At 57.2% G+C, this 16033-nt stretch overlaps 1 protein-coding gene across 1 annotated transcript; it reads left to right on the plus strand.

The window, feature by feature from the left end:
• Window positions 1-2: 2 nt before the first annotated feature.
• On the plus strand, window positions 3-3044 carry LOC125911086 (actin, cytoskeletal 3-like). The gene is made up of 2 exons (XM_049614709.1): window positions 3-919; window positions 2842-3044. Exons 1-2 carry the CDS (start codon window positions 478-480, stop codon window positions 3042-3044), a joined length of 645 nt encoding a protein of 214 aa, XP_049470666.1. The 5' UTR covers window positions 3-477.
• Window positions 3045-16033: the final 12989 nt, after the last annotated feature.

The following is a 16033-nucleotide window of genomic DNA, read 5'->3' on the forward strand; positions in this document are numbered from 1 at the left end:
TCCCTGGGGTGTAATATCCTTCTTGGCTGTTCAACCTGCAGCCCTCAGCTTATAAAGCTAAGGCTACTTGACCGTGATTCAAGTCTTACAAATAACTTTACCTATGTTTAGGGACACCTAGTGACTGATGATGACAGTGGGGATGATGGTGATGAGGATGATGAGGAGGAGGGTGACGATGGTGATGGTCACGGTGACATGATGACGACGATGGGCTAAGCTTTACGGAATAGTTACTCTGTGTCAGCCACCCAGAAGGTGGGAGGGGTGCGACGTTCCAGATGTTTCCGGGGTGAGGGGGCCTGGCTGGCTGGGGCAGCTGTCAGCAGGAGGGGGCAGCTCTGAGCTGTTCGCGACCAACATTCACAGCAGGTGGGGATCGGGGCACCAACAGCAGCCCCTGCTTTAACAGGTGATGAGATCGGGTTTGGTCTTCCAGCCCAGGATATCAACACGTAACACGCAGGCAGTTTCCAAATGTTTGCACCTCGGTTCAGGACACCCCTGCTCTGCCGTTCTCTCCCACAAGCCCAGGCCCCCGGCGTACGTTACAGATCAAGAGGCGCTGGGATCGGAGATGAAAACGGGAACAGGTGCTGTGATTGTGCCGCCTCGTCCCCATCGCGAGGAGCTGAAGCTTCAGGAAGGTGCTCCCTGGGGACGGGATGCCTCTGTGAACCATCTGGGGTCATGCCCTTCTCTGTCTGGCCCTTGGCCTTTCCCCCCGTAGGCGACCGGGAGTACGTCCGGAGCATAAAAGAACAATACTGCTACGTGGCTTTGGACTTTGACAAGGAAAAAGCAAAAACGGACTCGCCTTCCTACGCCCAGAAAGTTCAGCTGCCCGATGGCCAGGAGGTCACCCTTGGGCAGGAGAAGTTCTTCTGCCCCGAAGTGCTTTTCCGGGCGGACCTCATGGGTGAGTGGTGGGAAGGGGCCAGGGGTGAGCCCAGATGCACACAGTAGGGCCGCTGTACGGGGGACGGAGCCCGGCAGTCACAAGGGGGGCGCTGTCTTCAGTAGTGAGTAGGTGCCCATTTCTCATTCCTGTGGGAGCAACTATCACTTATTGAGCACCTACTGTATGCCTGTGACTCTGCCGACCCTTGTACGCGGGCCTGCAGCCTTCAATCCTGCCCCATGTGACGTGGCTCACGTTACAGGCGAGGAAACCCAGTGCAGAGCACTAAACACTTGTCAGGTGTGACTGAGTCCCCGGCTGGACCCCGCACTGTCCTTCCGCTGTGTGACTCCTACTCCGCCTGCTTACACAATAATTTGAAATATGCAAATGGAGACAAAACAGAAGGGCGAAAACCACAGATTCTGAGGGAACCGGAAACATTTTGGCTGATGTAGAGATTTTTTTTTTTTTTTTAAAGTTCTAGTACAGGTAACACACAGTGTGGTGTTAGTTCCAGGCGCACGAGTTAGTGAGCGATCGTGTTTGCTTCGTATTACAACCCCCCAGCTCCATCCACGTTGCTGCGAATGGCAAGATCTCATACTTCTTTGTGGCTGAGGAATATTCCCATGCGTGCATACCGCCTGTCCTTTGCGGGACTGTGGACAACAGCCAGACTATGGGAGCAGCCCCAGTGACCTCGCGGTTCTGGAGGAGTACTGAGTCGGCTAAGCTCCCTGGCGGGCATGGCAGAACAGGAACAATGGGATGGATCGTAAAATTCCTTGATGGGGAAGGTTTCCAGGTCGTCACGGAAAACCGGCCGTCTCCTGGAATCCATTGGTGAAAATAACTCGCTGCATCTATGAGGGACGGAGGGGAACAAGAGGGACAAAACCACTTCCCCAGGATTAGTACCTAGGCTTAGTACCTCGTCAGGATGTGGCTTTTACATCTGGCGCGGGCGAGCTGAGTTTACCTCTGCTCTCCTCATTGGAGTTTGCGGGGGATAAAGGCTTCAGACATGGCCCATGCCCCCCGAAATATTAAGTTGGATAAAGGAAACCATCGTCGGATGAATTTTCTCGCCCACAACGTGACCCTTCTCCTCCGCATCTGGGGGGACCTCAGTGAGCGTGAACACGGCCAACCCCGTGATGAGAGCCGAGCATCGGCGGCCCGCGTTCACGTTCATTGGGCCAGGCACGTTCTCGATGATTCTGGCAAATCAGCCTTTTCATTCTTTATCCCGAGGCTGTGCGGTAGGTGCTATCCCAGGTGAGGAGAGGGAGTAACCGTCAGGCACCCCCGCCACCCCTCCCAGAAGCTGTCAGTGCTGAACACACCGGAATAAACGCCCTTGTCCTTGAGGGCTGTTCTCTGCATGCTTGTGTTTATGTCTATGCACTAATGATGAGTCAAGAAGATGTCAGGTAGACGTATTGTGGCGATCGTTGTGCAATATATACAAATAATGAATCATTAAGTCGAACGCCTGAAACGAATATAATGTTGTATGCCAATTTCACCTCAATAAAAAATAATTTCTTTTTTTAAAAAAGGAATCATCAGTATAATTTTTCAAAGGCCACCCGAGCAAGGACGTTGCGTCTGCAGAAATCTGTTCAGAAAGTAATAGGTGCTGTTGCATTAAAGGTTAATAATTGTCAGTAACATCTGAATATAAATCATCTCAGATGAGAGAGGAGAAGTAATATTTGTGTATTTAGCCATCAGCCGTTGAGCCCCACGCACAAGGGCCCTGTGGTTGTTGGTGCTGATGTTTGCCCACTGTCCTCAGAGCTGAGATCCGGGGGGGAGCCCATGACCCCCACCCCCCCCACCCTGTGCTTGCAGCTGGTAGGAGAGATCCCAAGGGTGAAGCCGGCCGAGTCTCTGGCCCCCAAACTTCTGTCTCTTTCCGCCCGTCCCGACAGGGAGAAACGACCTGGGCATCCATATGAAGGCCTTCCAGAGCATCAGCTCCTGCAGCCCCGCCCTCTGGAAGATTCTCTTCGGCCACATCATCTTGTCTGGAGGTACCGGCTCCTGTTCCGGCCTGTGGTTCCGGATGCAGAGAGAAATATCCACCCTGGTTTCCCCTACAATTAACGTGATGCACCCTTTGGGGGCTTCCTGAGTTCATCCCACGGATATTTCTGGAATAACAGGGTTTCTGGTGTGCCAGGCACGTTGTCAGGTGCTCGGGGAAGCATCAGTAAACAGAAGTGTGGAAGATCCTTGGCGCTTACGTTCCGGGGGCGTGGGGGGAGCCATAAACAACACGAATCCACACAGTAGGGAATAAATGTGTTAGGAGGGGCTATAAGTCACAGGGGAAGCCACGGAGGAAGCAGGGGTGAGTGGTCAGGGTGGGTCTCCCCTGGAAGGAGCAGGGGAGCCACGGGGATATCTGAGGAAGCACAGAGGGAACAGCCCCTGGGGCGGCCCAGAGGCGTGCTTCCAGAAGGAAGGGCTACGAGGGGCTGGCCGGGGCTGAGACAGGAGAAGGGCTGTGTGAGGCTTGTACCCAGAGGACGGGGAGGTTTGAGCAGAGCCAGGCTGGACGGCGGACTTTGGGGGCGGGGCGCAGACTGTCAGGTGCAGGTGTCAGGTGGGCCGGGGATGTAGGGGTGAGGGGCGAGGGTCGCCAGGGAGGAGGCAGCCTGAACGGCCATCCCTGCGGTGGGGTGCGTGGCTCGGGGAGGTAAGTGGTGCTCTGGTGCCTGTTGGAGAACAGATCAAGGATGTTACAGAGTTTGGAGCTGGGCCGGGGGCTCTGGCGGGCTCCACGAGCCCAGGGAGGGGTGTAGACGGGAGGAGGACGGGCTCAGGCGGCCGGGGGAGAGGCAGGCCCGAAGCCCGTCCCCTGCTCGAGGAAGCCCGTCACCCCGCCCGGCCCCGGCCTTGCGCCGGCTTCCCCCGTCGTCTTGGCACCCTGTAAAAGCGCGACGTATATATTCAGCTTTAAGTTAATGGCCTCTGCCTTTTAGAGGAGTGTTAGCTTTACGGAGAACGGAGTAGAAAGGGGAGAGTTCTACGCACTCCCCGCCTCGGCCCGTTGCACACACATCTAGCTCGAGCGTGACGCGTCTGTCGCCCAAAGGAACCGGCATCGGTGCCTCACTGCCGACCCACGTCCCCGGCTCACGGAAGGCTCCTCCCGGGCTCGCACCCTCTGCCGGTTTGAGGGGACGTGTGGTGGCGGGTGTCCACCCCGACGGTCTGACGGAGTCGCTCCCTGCCCTGGGGCTCCCGTTGCCCGCCTGGTCACCCCGCCCCTGCCCCCGGCGGCCACTGGCCCTCTCCTGGTCGGTCCCCTGGTTGTCCCTTCCCCAGAATGTCCTGGTCAGACTGACTTCTCTTTGGCCCCGGTTTTCACAACTGCTTTTCTTTTTTTCTCCCTATGAAAGTGGCTCGCGGTCATGGCAGAAAACCTACAAGTAAGGTCTAGGTAAGGGGTTGGGAACTTCTGGCCCCCTTAGCACAGTGCAGAATGTACCTTGCTGACTGTCTCTAACTCGACCGAGCCACCTCGGGCACAAGCCCAGCCTGGCTGGCCGAGGCTGGAGGGACAGACCCACCCACGCCATGGGGGTTAAATAAAGGCCTCCTTCCCCCTCGGCCACCCTGGGCCGCCTCCACTGAGCTGTCCTCCTGCAGCCTGCTCTTTGCTTGCTTCTGGCCTCGCGGCCTCTGCTTCTACGCGGTGTCCCATGTCAGCTGGGCCTCAGGCAGGCCGCGGGCCCCCCCGACCTGCCGCGCGGGGGCCCCCACAACGGGCTCCTACGTTGCAGCTCTTGGGAGTCCCTGCCGGAGACGCCAGCCCCGTCGTGTCCCGAGGCTCCCGCTCACCGCTACCCTTTGCACCCCCCCCTCCCCCCGCCAGGTCAAGGTACGGGCACTCGGCACACCGCGTGGGCAGGGGCTGAGCCGCTACGTCCCCGCAGACCCACGGGCTCTGCCACCAGCACACCCGCCAGGGTCCAGAGGCGGGAAGTGTGGACGGACTGAGTCCCTCTGTCCCTGAGCTCCCCAGCAGCCACCTCACGCCTCAGCCCGGCTTTCAGGCCTGCTGGCAGGTGGGGGGCTCTGAGAGAACTTTCTGGCTCAGTTCTCGGTGTCTTCTGCTACCTGCCCAGAGCCCCACCTGCCCCCTGGCCTACCTGCTTCCCTCCCTCCCTCCTTCCCCAGCCGGACTTGGTGGTGGCCGGACTACGGTGGCCGGACTTGGTGGCCAGACTTTGGTGGCCGGACTTGGTGACCAGACTTGGTGGGCCACGGTGACATTGAGAGTGAGCGCAGGGCGGCCATCCGTGCTTTGGGCAGCGTGGGTCCATCCTCCCTTCCCACCCCTGCCACCGGCCGGCAGTCACTGGGACAACAGAGAAGATTCGTGAATTCCCAGGAAAGGCAAACCCGGAGACGCACAGAGTCTCCCACGTCGGAGCCCTGTTTGTACGCGTGTCACAGCATGCGCAGGAGGGCGGGACGCTGTGACCCGCCCATCCCTTCCATTGCTTCCTCACCACGAAATAGTAGCTGTCGCCGCCGGCTTCCGTGCCCGAGAGGCACGCCCACACAGGGTTCCTGAGTCTGCAGTCGGCCTCCACGATCGCGTGCTCAGTGCCGTCCGTGGCCTCGGGGAGTTGGCACGGGCCTGCCTCCTCCCTGCGGATGCCTGCGGCCCCATTATTTCATCTTACCCGCCGTCCCAGACCTTGGCCCCTCGGGCCCTCGTGCGAGGCCCCGTGCCCTTCACGCGCCGGCTCTCGGGGGCACTCAGCGTCAGCGCCGTGGCCTGCAGTGAGGTCACTAAATCAGAAGGGACGGCACAGCTTAGTCCCGAACGGAAGTCAGGGGCGTGTGACCTCCTACCTCCCTGCACTGTGTCCTGACCACTCCCGCAGCGGGGATCTGTCCGGCCGTCGGCTTTGTCCCGCCCTGCCGGCAGCCCAGCTGACGTGTGGACCAAGCTTTTCCACCCACCCCTCTTCTGAGTCCTCAGGGAAGCCCTCCAGCCCCCCAAAACTCCTCCATATGAAGCTCGAAGGTGCACCTGTCTCCCTTCACTGCCACCGCCTGATGCCCTCCCGTCTGGACTCTCCCTGGAAGGGAGGGGGTGCAGCGCATTTAACCTCCACGGCGCCCCCCCCGCCCCGGTCCTTCCTCTGAAGGGGGAGAACCGCTTCCGAGAGCCGCTGGTTCCCACGGGCCAGCCTTCAAAACGATCCTTCCTCCCGACAACCCAAATCCTGCCCTAACAAGATTCTTGGGTTAAAGCTCTGCTCACCATTTACCCTTATTTGTTTACAATTTTTTTTTTCTGCCTTAGAATCCATGTGTACACGTGGATTTCCTGAGCCAGAAACGTGTGCTCGGCGTCAGGCTACTTGAACAGATGGCCAGGTTGTGCCCGAGAGCCGGCGGCCTCCGGGCCGGTCGGCACAGGGGGACAGCGGCTCGCGCCCGTCCGCTCGTTCGGGCACGGGGACGTCGGTTGCTTTTCTAGGCTTTTCTTTGCTTTTGCCTTTTTGGGAACCGAAGGGTAGCCGACACACGACGTCACGTTAGCTTCAGGGGTGAGACCCAGCGGGTACGTTGTGCTCACTGCGGGTGTGGGGGGCACCTGCCACCAGGCAGCCCCATGACAGTGCCACGGTGGCCGAGTTCACCTGTGCCTTCCCCCACCAGAAGCCCATGCCTCCCACCCGCCTTCACCCCTTCTGCACGAGGCCCTGGTTTTAAAGCTCTTCCAACTGGCCGGATGGAAAGCACCCGATGGCTCTAATTCGCGTTTCTTTAATTCCTGCTGAAGGTGAGTACTTCTGTAGGTCTCCCTGCTGTTGGGAGTTTGTCCTCTTAATTTTCTTTTTTGTATCATTTTTAAAAAATGTTTTATTTTCTTTTTGAGACAGACAGAGACAGGGAGTGAGCAGGGGAGGGGCAGAGAGGGAGGGAGACACAGAATCCGAAGCAGGCTCCGGGCTCCGAGCCGTCAGCGCAGAGCCCGACGCGGGGCTCGAACTCACGGACCGTGAGGTCACGACCCGAGCCGACGTCGGAAGCTTAGCCGACTGAGCCACCCAGGCGCCCCCTCTTTTATTTTCTTTTCTAAACTTTCTTAAACCTTTTGCTTATGTCAACCCTTTGGCCGTTTTTCTGTTGGTAGTTTTGCGTTCTCCTGAATGCGTGAACCATCCCAGTTTGGGGCACGCTTTTGTTTGCCTTTGCGTGTGTTCAGAGAAGATGCAGAGGTCACAGGTGACTCTTCCCAGTGACAGCCTGTGGGTGGCAGCAAAGACGGGCGGAGGGTGTGGGTGCCTGGGACTCACTGTCTCCTCTCTGCCTGATGCCTGACCCTGAAGGTGCTCTGTTCCCCGCTCCTGACTCACCCTTTCGGCAGCGTTTTTTCTCTTCACCAACAGCAGCCGATGTTTTCGCCCCAGGCCGGGTTCTGTGGTGTGCCAGAGCCGGTGAAGGACGGTAACCGACTCTGGTGACTCATCCTCCCTCACCCCACTGCCACCTGGACTTTCCAAGTCCTCGCCCCAGATCCCCTTTCCCCCCGGATCCCTGTAGCAGTGCGTTTGCCTTCTCGTTTTACAAAAACAAGGCTGTCCTCTCCTGATGTGTCTGTGGGCGGCAAGGAAAGGCAGTGAGCGCGTCAGGATGACAACTGTCTGACCTTGCGCAGGTGACTCGAACCTTGCAGAGCAGTGGTCCCCCCCTGGCGATGGGAGCACGGATGTCTGGCTCCTCCCAGCCCAGAAGTGCCCTGACCTGGCTTGGAGGCTGCCCCCTCTCCGAATCCAAGGTGCGGGGAACGCACGCGGGGGCAGGTGTCGATGCGGGAGTCAGAGCGAGGCACGGTGCGAGTCTCCAGGGCTGTGCACCCCAACGTTCAAGGGGTTTCTCGAGGTTGTTTGTGACTCTTGTTTGCTTATCTGTATTTTCTAATTTTTCTGCAAAGCACCCATGCCTCCCACATGGACTTTAACCAACTCGGAGATGTGCCGTAGATCTCAGAGTGAGTCTCAGAGCCAAGGGTGACTCCTTCCCGCTCTTGCTCCTTTTGTCCCGTGGTTTGAAGCTACGGGCAGTCGGCACGTGCACCGACAAGCCCCTGTAAAGGTTGGAATGCCTTGCATTTGCACGGAGGGAAGAAATGACCGTCCGGGAGGTGTGTTCGGGAGGTTTATGTCTCAAATTTGGAGGAGTATTTTGATTCTGGCTTCTTTCTCTCCCTCCTCTGACCCCTCCGCCCCTGCCCCGCCCCCCTCCCCTCCCTCTCCTGCTCTCCCCTCTCTCTGCCTCCCTCTCCCTCTCCCCTCTCTCATAAACAGATAAATAAGATATAACTTCTGACTCCACGTACGGCGCCTGGGTGGGGGGTTCCATCCTGTGCTCGCTTTCCACCTTCAAGGACATGTGGGTCACCAGCCAGGAGTATAAGGACATCGGTTCCTCTGTCATCAGCAGGAGAAGCTTCTGATTTGTGGCTTTGTGGATGCCGTCTTCTGGCCCACCAATGCCAACTCCACCTTGGCCGGGCTGATCAGTGCTGAGAACCAGCTCGAACGTGAGGGTGGCCAGTCCTCCCCGGACTTCCATCAACCTGGTCAATAAAGGACAGACAGTCTGGGCAAGGCTGGCAACATCTTGGGAAACGCTCACGGGCAGTCGCTTTGTTGATGCAAGGTGACGAAGGGGAGGGGATTTCTGCCGACCCCCGTGGATTGGTCAGCACGGCTGAATGTGTGGCAGCAAGGGACATCCCCCGGGCTCAGTGCCATAAACAAAAGTCTGTTTCCCACTCATGCTGCATGTCCGATGAAGGCCAGCGGGGCTCTTTCCTAGATTGTCTTCATGGCAGAATCTGACCCACAGAGCAGACCCCGTCTGGAACATTGTCATTTACTGGGGGTGAGCACAAGAGTGCCCGGTGGGCCTTTCACTGGCAATGAAACACTCCAGCTGGACAGGGACTCGGGGCACATCTGCACACAGTTAATTGTCCGGGGCAAGTCACACAGCCCCCAAGCACCACAGGGGCTGGGAAGTGCCATCCTTCTGCAGACGTGACACCCCAAATGGGAAGGATGAAGCACGTGCTCTGGTTCAGGAGGGCACTGTTGGGGCGGCAAGGGGTTGGTGTCCTTCTGGTGGCTTTAATCCTCATGCCCGGCTGTGAGATTGGTTTATTAAGGCTGATTTCATGATTCAGGAACTGAAGCTAACAGAGGCTAATTAACTTGGTGAAGGTCATTACACAAAGACTAGGAGTTCAAATCTGTGGATAAACCTTGTAGGGGTGCAGAGGGTGAGCATTGCAGGGGAGAAGGAACCACAGACAGTGCAGAAGCATTTCCCCCACTGAAGACACGTTTTCCATGTGGACAGAGCCCTGGGAGAGTCCCACACACAGACGCTGCCTGATGACACTTCCGAGCATGGAAGGCGATGAATAAATTCTAGAGGCAGTGAGAGAAAACAGCAGCAAACAAAGAATCCCATGAAGAAATGGGCAAAAGACATGAACAGACACTTTTCCAAAGAAGACAACCAGATGCCCAGCAGACACATGAAAAGATGCTCCACATCACTCATCATCAGGGAAAGACAAATCAAAACCGCACTGAGACACCACGTGACACCTGTCAGAATGGCTCACATTGACAACTCAGGCAACAACAGATGTTGGCGAGGATGCGGAGAGAGAGGGTCTCTTTTGCACTGCTGGTGGGAATGCAAGCTGGTGCAGCCACTCTGGAGAACGGTATGGAAGTTCCTCAAAAAAATTAAAAATAGAACTACCCTCTGACCCGGCAATTGCATTACTAGGTACTTATCCAAGGAATACAGGTGTGCTGTCTCGAAGGGACACATGCACCCCAATGTTTACAGCAGCACTATCGACAATAGCCAAAGTACGGAAAGAGCCCAAATGGTCATCGATGGATGAATGGATCAAGAAGATGTAGTGTGTACACACACACACACACACACACACACACAGAGGAATACTACTCAGCGATGAAAAAGAATGAAATCTTGCCATTTGTGACAACACGGATGGAACTAGGGGGTATGATGCTAAGTGAAATTAGTCAGAGGAAGACAGATCTCTTATGATTTCACTCATGTGGAATTTGAGAAACAAAACAGTCGAACATAAGGGAAGGGAAGCAAAAATAAGACAAAGGCAGAGAGGGAGGCAAACCATGAGAGGCTCTTAAATACAGAGAACACACTGAGGGATGCTGGTGGGGCTTTGGGTGGGGGGATGGGCTAAGTGAGTGACGGGCACTGAGGAGGGGACTTGGGATGAGCACTGGGTGTCATCACGTAAGTGATGTAAGTAAGTAGGTACACGTAAGTAAGGAGATACTCTGGCGGCAAAGACCCAGAAAATTTGCCACCCCCCTCCGCAGACGTGCACAGCCACGCAGGACCTCCTCCCCGCTCCGGGCAGTGGTGCTTGAAGGTACAAATCAGGGTACTTGTCAGGTAGTAAGCCCTTACGGAACACTTTTCTTACTTGTGAGCGGACAACTGAATCCAAAGCGACGTGAGGCAGACGGGCCGCTGCCCTTTTTCATATTCTGACTTTTGTACCATATGCATGAAACTTTAAAACGTCACTTTAGGGGGCGCCCTGGGGGGGGTTCATGGGTTAAGGGTCTGACTTCAGCCCAGGTCACAATCTCGCGGTCCGTGGGTTCGAGCCCCACGTCGGGCTCTGTGCTGACGGCTCGGAGCCTGGAGCCTGTTTCAGATTCTGTGTCTCCCTCTCTCTCTGCCCCTCCCCCGCTCATGCTGTGTCTCTCTCTGTCTCTCAAATATAAATAAAAGTTAAAAACCTAAAAAAAAATCACTTTAAATAACTTGGGGGTAACCAATGGGAGATAACAGTGAACAGCACATTTGTGGCATGAATTTACAAAGGAAAGCTGGAAAGGGACATGCCAGGGGCCTGGGGACAAAATAAACAGATGTCAAATAAAATCCAAGAAAAATCATTAGAAGAATCAGATATTTCACTTACGAAGGGCGAGGAGCAGCTGTATTTGAGATGTAAATCTTTTTACGTCTTTTGATGCATGTAGCTTCAAGACTCAGCAAGCGAAGGGGATGGGATCTAGAATACGGCGAGAACATTTCGGTCTAGAATACGCCAAGAGCTTCTCGACCTAGAATACGCCAAGAACATCTCCCATTCGGGATTAACACGCCCCTGATCGCAGCGTTCATTTGTGTCCCCGTAAATGACCATGCCGTTCACCCAGCTGCTCAGCCAGAACCTCTACAGTAATTCTTTCTTTTTTTTTTTTTTTAGTTTACTTATTTATTTGGAGAGAGAGAGACAGAGAGCGCGAGTGGGGGAGGGGCAGAGAGTGAGGGAGAGAGAGGATCCCAAGCAGGCTCCGAACTCTCAGTGCGGCACCCCACGCGGGGCTCGGACTCATGAACCATGAGATCATGACCTGAGCCAAGACCAAGAGTCGGACATGCCACCGACTGAGTCCCCCGGGCACCCCCCGCACCCCTGAAGTCATTGTTGATGCTTCACGACCACGGCCCACATAAAAGATTGGCAAATTCTGTCGATTCTACCCGCTAACAACATCCAGAGTCCAAGTACGTCCCACATGCCGCTGCTCTCCCAGAGGCCATGCCTCCACCGCCTCCTCTGGGCTTGGCGACAAGCCGCCCCCTCCCACCCAGCGGCCCGCGAGGTCTTTGGGACACAGGTGCCATCACGGCACTCGTGGCTTAGGAGACACTCACTGCAGCCTCAGCGACACACCTCCCAGCCACCAAGATGGTTATTAGAAAACAAAAACCCCAGGAAACAAGCGTTGGCGACAGCGTGGGCAAGTCGGACGCTTCGTGCACAGAATCACCACGCGAGCGGCTGTCCTGCCTCTGGTGCTCGCCCGGAGGCACCGCAAGCAGGGAAACGTGTGCACACGGCCTCCACACCGCCCGTGTCCATCGCCTGCTGATGGGGTCCATCCACACAAGGCAACAGTAGTGAGCCCCAGGGAGGAGATTCTGGCACCTGCTTACAGCCCTGGGGACGTGACGCTGAGGGAACCGGGCCCGTCACAGATGCTGCGAGATCCCACTCCTACGAGGTCCGTGCAGTCATCAGACCTATAGAGACAGAGACCGGATGGGCGCCGGGGCGGGGGGAGGGGCCGGGGGTCCGTGTGTCGTGGGAACAGAAGTTCAGTCGGGGACGAGGGGCAGCTCTGGAGACAGATGTTGGTGACGGTTGCGAAATAACGGGAACGTACCTCGTGCAGGTGAGCCGGGCACTTAGACACGGTTAAGATGGCGAAATCCGTGCCGTGTATATTTTGTCACAACAAGCAAAACAGTCCCCCGTGGCCCCTCGTCCCAGAAGGAGACACACAGGCTCAACTGGGTCTTGGCCTGTGTGACCTGCCCGGCCGCCGCCTCTGTGACGTCATGCTCCCTGCACTGTGCCCCTCACTCCCCTGCTCTGCACGCTGCTCCGACTCACTCCCAACCCGGGGCCTTTGCACGTGCCAGTCCTGCTGCCCGGGACACGGGGGCCCCAGACAGCTGCTTGCCGACTGGCTTCCTCACGGCGCTCAAGTCTGTGCTGAAACTTCCTTTGGTACGGGGCCCCTTCCCTGACCGTACGGCCCTACCCCCCACCACTCTGCCCTACTCACCCCTGGGAGCTCCTATCACCCCCACCTAGTGTCTGTCTGTCTGTGAATCGTCTGTCCCCAGCCGCACCGCCCGCTCTGCCGGGGCAGGGGCTTTGTTCCCTGCTGAGTCTTGGCACACTGTCCCCCAAGACGGTCGGCAGTTACTTGTTGAACAAATGAATGAGTGAAAGAATGACAGAGATGAACAGAAGGGAGAAACGCAGGTAGATGAGAACATCGTGGGCCGGTGTGCAAACTCACGGGGAGATTTCTTCGGAATCGGGTGGACTGTAGATTGCACCGGCTACGGGGAACAAGGGGAACGTGAGCAAGCTATGCTCGACACCTGCCAAGTGGAGAGGCACGCCCGCGTCTCCGGGGCGGCTTGTGGGGGGCCGGGCCCCCTCGCTCACTGCTGGGGGTGCGTCCCGTCGGCAGGGCTCTGGGGGGCGCTTTAATTGCGGTCCCTCCTCCCGTATTCTAGTTCGTGTTCTCACTGGACGAGGTTCTGTTCCCGTGCGAGACCCTTCCGCGAGGGCCTGCTGGCGACAAACTCTGATGTCTGTCTGACAGTGTGCATATTCGGCCCACCCTTAAAAAAGAATCTTCACTAACGGCTCACGTGCCGTGAAAGCGTCCCACTTAAAGCGTGTAACCCGGTGGTGTTTGAGGTGTTCACGGAACTTGTCACCAGCACCGCTCTGATGACCCCGGAAAGAACCCGGTCGCCACGAGCCCTCACTCTCCCCGCCCTCCCCTACCTCCCGTCTCTGTGGATCTTCGTCTCACAGACATTTTATATAAGTAGAAATCACGCGGCCCATGGCTTTTGGGGACTGGCTCCTCTCACCGAGTGTGTCTTCAAGGTCCATCCACGTGGTGCGAAAATCAGCAATTGTTTCCCTGTTACTGCTGAAGGACGCCCCCTTGCACGGAGGGACCCCATTTTGTTTGTCCGTTCGCTTTTTGACGCTCACTGCTTCCAGTGTAGACGCATAAGCTCCCTCCCCGCGGGCTAGGCCGGACTGACCTTCGGCTGACCTTGGGTGCCGTGGGGTGAAGATGGCTGGAGGCCGGGTCCCAGAAGCCCTGCCCGGAGGAGAAGCACTGAGACCCTTAGACACTCAGCACACTGGTGTTGGGGTGATCCGTGGACACGGCGGGCTGGCCGCTAAAGCAGCTGGTGCCTCCGGGACCGATACACGCGGGGACACACCCTGGGGGGAAACCGAGGCACTGAAGCTTGGTTTTATCACGTGAGCCCTGAAGCTGGCCAGACCTCGGGCTTCCAGCTCAGTCAGATGAAAAAAATCGCCTGCCCTTTTTTGTTCTACACGTTTTCCTTGAGCTTTTCTTTATCACCCGGGAACCAGCTAACCCTGCGCGATACAAGGTACGATCTGCCATAGCCAACTAGGAAATAACGTTCGGGAAAGATAACACAACACCCGGGGCGGAAAGCCAGGCGCATAAGACGTGGGAGACTCACAGGAAGAAAACCGCGAGCTTCCACTGGCACGCCAAAGAGGATCCGGACGCGGGGACGGGACAGCGCGGCCCGGCCCGAGAGGACAACGCGCGGGGTGTCTTCTCTGCCAACAGGCTCCTCCGCGAGGTGTGCAGACAATAGCCTTTCCTGACAGCCGGCAGCCCGCCCCGGCCCCGGCTTCTCCCCTTCCCAGCATGGCCCAGTGGCATGGTCCCAGCACGTCACAGGCATTAGGCTTGGGGTACAGCTGGTCTGGACCCTTATCGTCCTGCACTCTTTCTCCCTTCTGGATACTCCTCTGGGTGTGGCTTGGGGGAGGTTTATACCCACCCTGCCCTTCCAGGGTGGACGTATGACCAAAGCCTGACTCAAAAGTCCCAGGGAAAGCTCAGCAAGACAGGCCAGGGAGACTTACTTCCAGGACATGGCTGCTGGGCAGCCGCTCCCTCCATGAGGATACCAGCCTCTTCGATGACAGTGTGAGCTGCTAGCAACGATCGAGGTGAAGGGGACACTGCTTGAGACCGAAGCCATCACAGAAGAACCTGGGGTGGGGAAGGACGAAGAAAAAGAGAGAGACTGAGATCCACCACAGCGCTGCTTGAACCAGCTAGGCCTGAACTCCACCTGAGGACTCATTAGTTGAGAGGCCAGTAAATCTCACTGCTGTTTAATCTAGTTGATAATTAAAGTTGATTCTTTAGAGCAGACGAGGTCTGGGACACAATCACGTGGCTTGTTGGGGATATTTAACCTTTTCCTTGTCTGTGTACGTGAACCCTAATTTTGCGCTTGGACTTAGTCTCAGATGTGCTTTTCCAAACACCCAGCTTTAGAGCGTGAGGATTGGATGCGTTCATCCACTCCCTCGTTCTCGTTCTTTCCAAGAGCCCCCCTCCGCGAGGGTTCGTGTGGTGGGGTGGGTCGAAGTCAAGAGGACCCACGTCTGAGTCCTAACTCAGGCACACTCTAGTTGTGAGGCCTTGAACCACTCGGGTCCCCTCCTCCAGTCTCTGTTCTGCCAGCTGCGAAAGCGGGTGTGACCCAGCGAGCGGGACCTGCGAGGTTTTGTTCCGGAAGGGTCCTGATAGAGCCGCGCATCTCCACGTCTTTGCCATCAGCACCGTGAGCCCGTGCAGGTTCCCCAGAGCGGAAGCCAGCCTGGCCGAGAGGGCCGTCTCTGCCCCACACCCCAGCCGCCAGAACAGCCGACTTGCACAGAAGAACGTTCTGTCGTCCCCGCGTCCCTCTCCCACACCCGCCCTCCAGATCCTCTGGCTAAAGTTTGGGAGCACCGACGTGTACCGGGTGCCATATGTTGGTGCTCGGCACGAAGAGATAAGAGGCGTTGCCCCTGCCTCCCCTGAACTCAGCGAGTGTCTAAGGGAGGTTTTGGGGTGCAGGGGGTGCTGGCGTGAGGCTCAGAGAGGTTCGTGGGTTCCCACCCCGTGTTCCATGTGGCGGGAGAGAAACAAATCACTGCCCAAGTGTCCACTGCAAGGCGCGTCTCACCTGACTGGCGAAAAGTCCTCCTGGGGAAGAAAGAGCCGAGGGGGGTTTAAACCAGGAATAGAGCGCCACCAGAATCCAGGCGGGGCGGGGTCGCTGGGACTCAGAGAGGATGAGAGCCACCCGCGTCCAGAGATCAGCAGGACGTGGGGTCTCCCGACCTTCCGTGTGGTCTCCCCCATTAACGCTTGTGCCTCAGAAAGGGCGATCTGTCAGGTGTCCCATTGGCCGAGGGCCGTCCTTTTCCTGGGTGGCCAGGCGGCTAGGCCTGCAGGTGGCAGAAAGAGCCAACGTCCTGGGGCTGGGGACGCGGGCTCTCCAAGGAAGCCTCTGATTCTGGTCGCCTCTCCCCTTGGCCAAGCTCCCCCAGCTGTTCTCGGCTGATGGCCTCCAAGCCTGTCCCTAGAGGGGACAAGTCCCTGCTCGGAGCTTGCTTTCTCGGAA

The sequence above is a fragment of the Panthera uncia genome, chromosome D1 (assembly GCF_023721935.1).
Source record: "Panthera uncia isolate 11264 chromosome D1, Puncia_PCG_1.0, whole genome shotgun sequence".
NCBI lineage: Eukaryota > Metazoa > Chordata > Mammalia > Carnivora > Felidae > Panthera > Panthera uncia.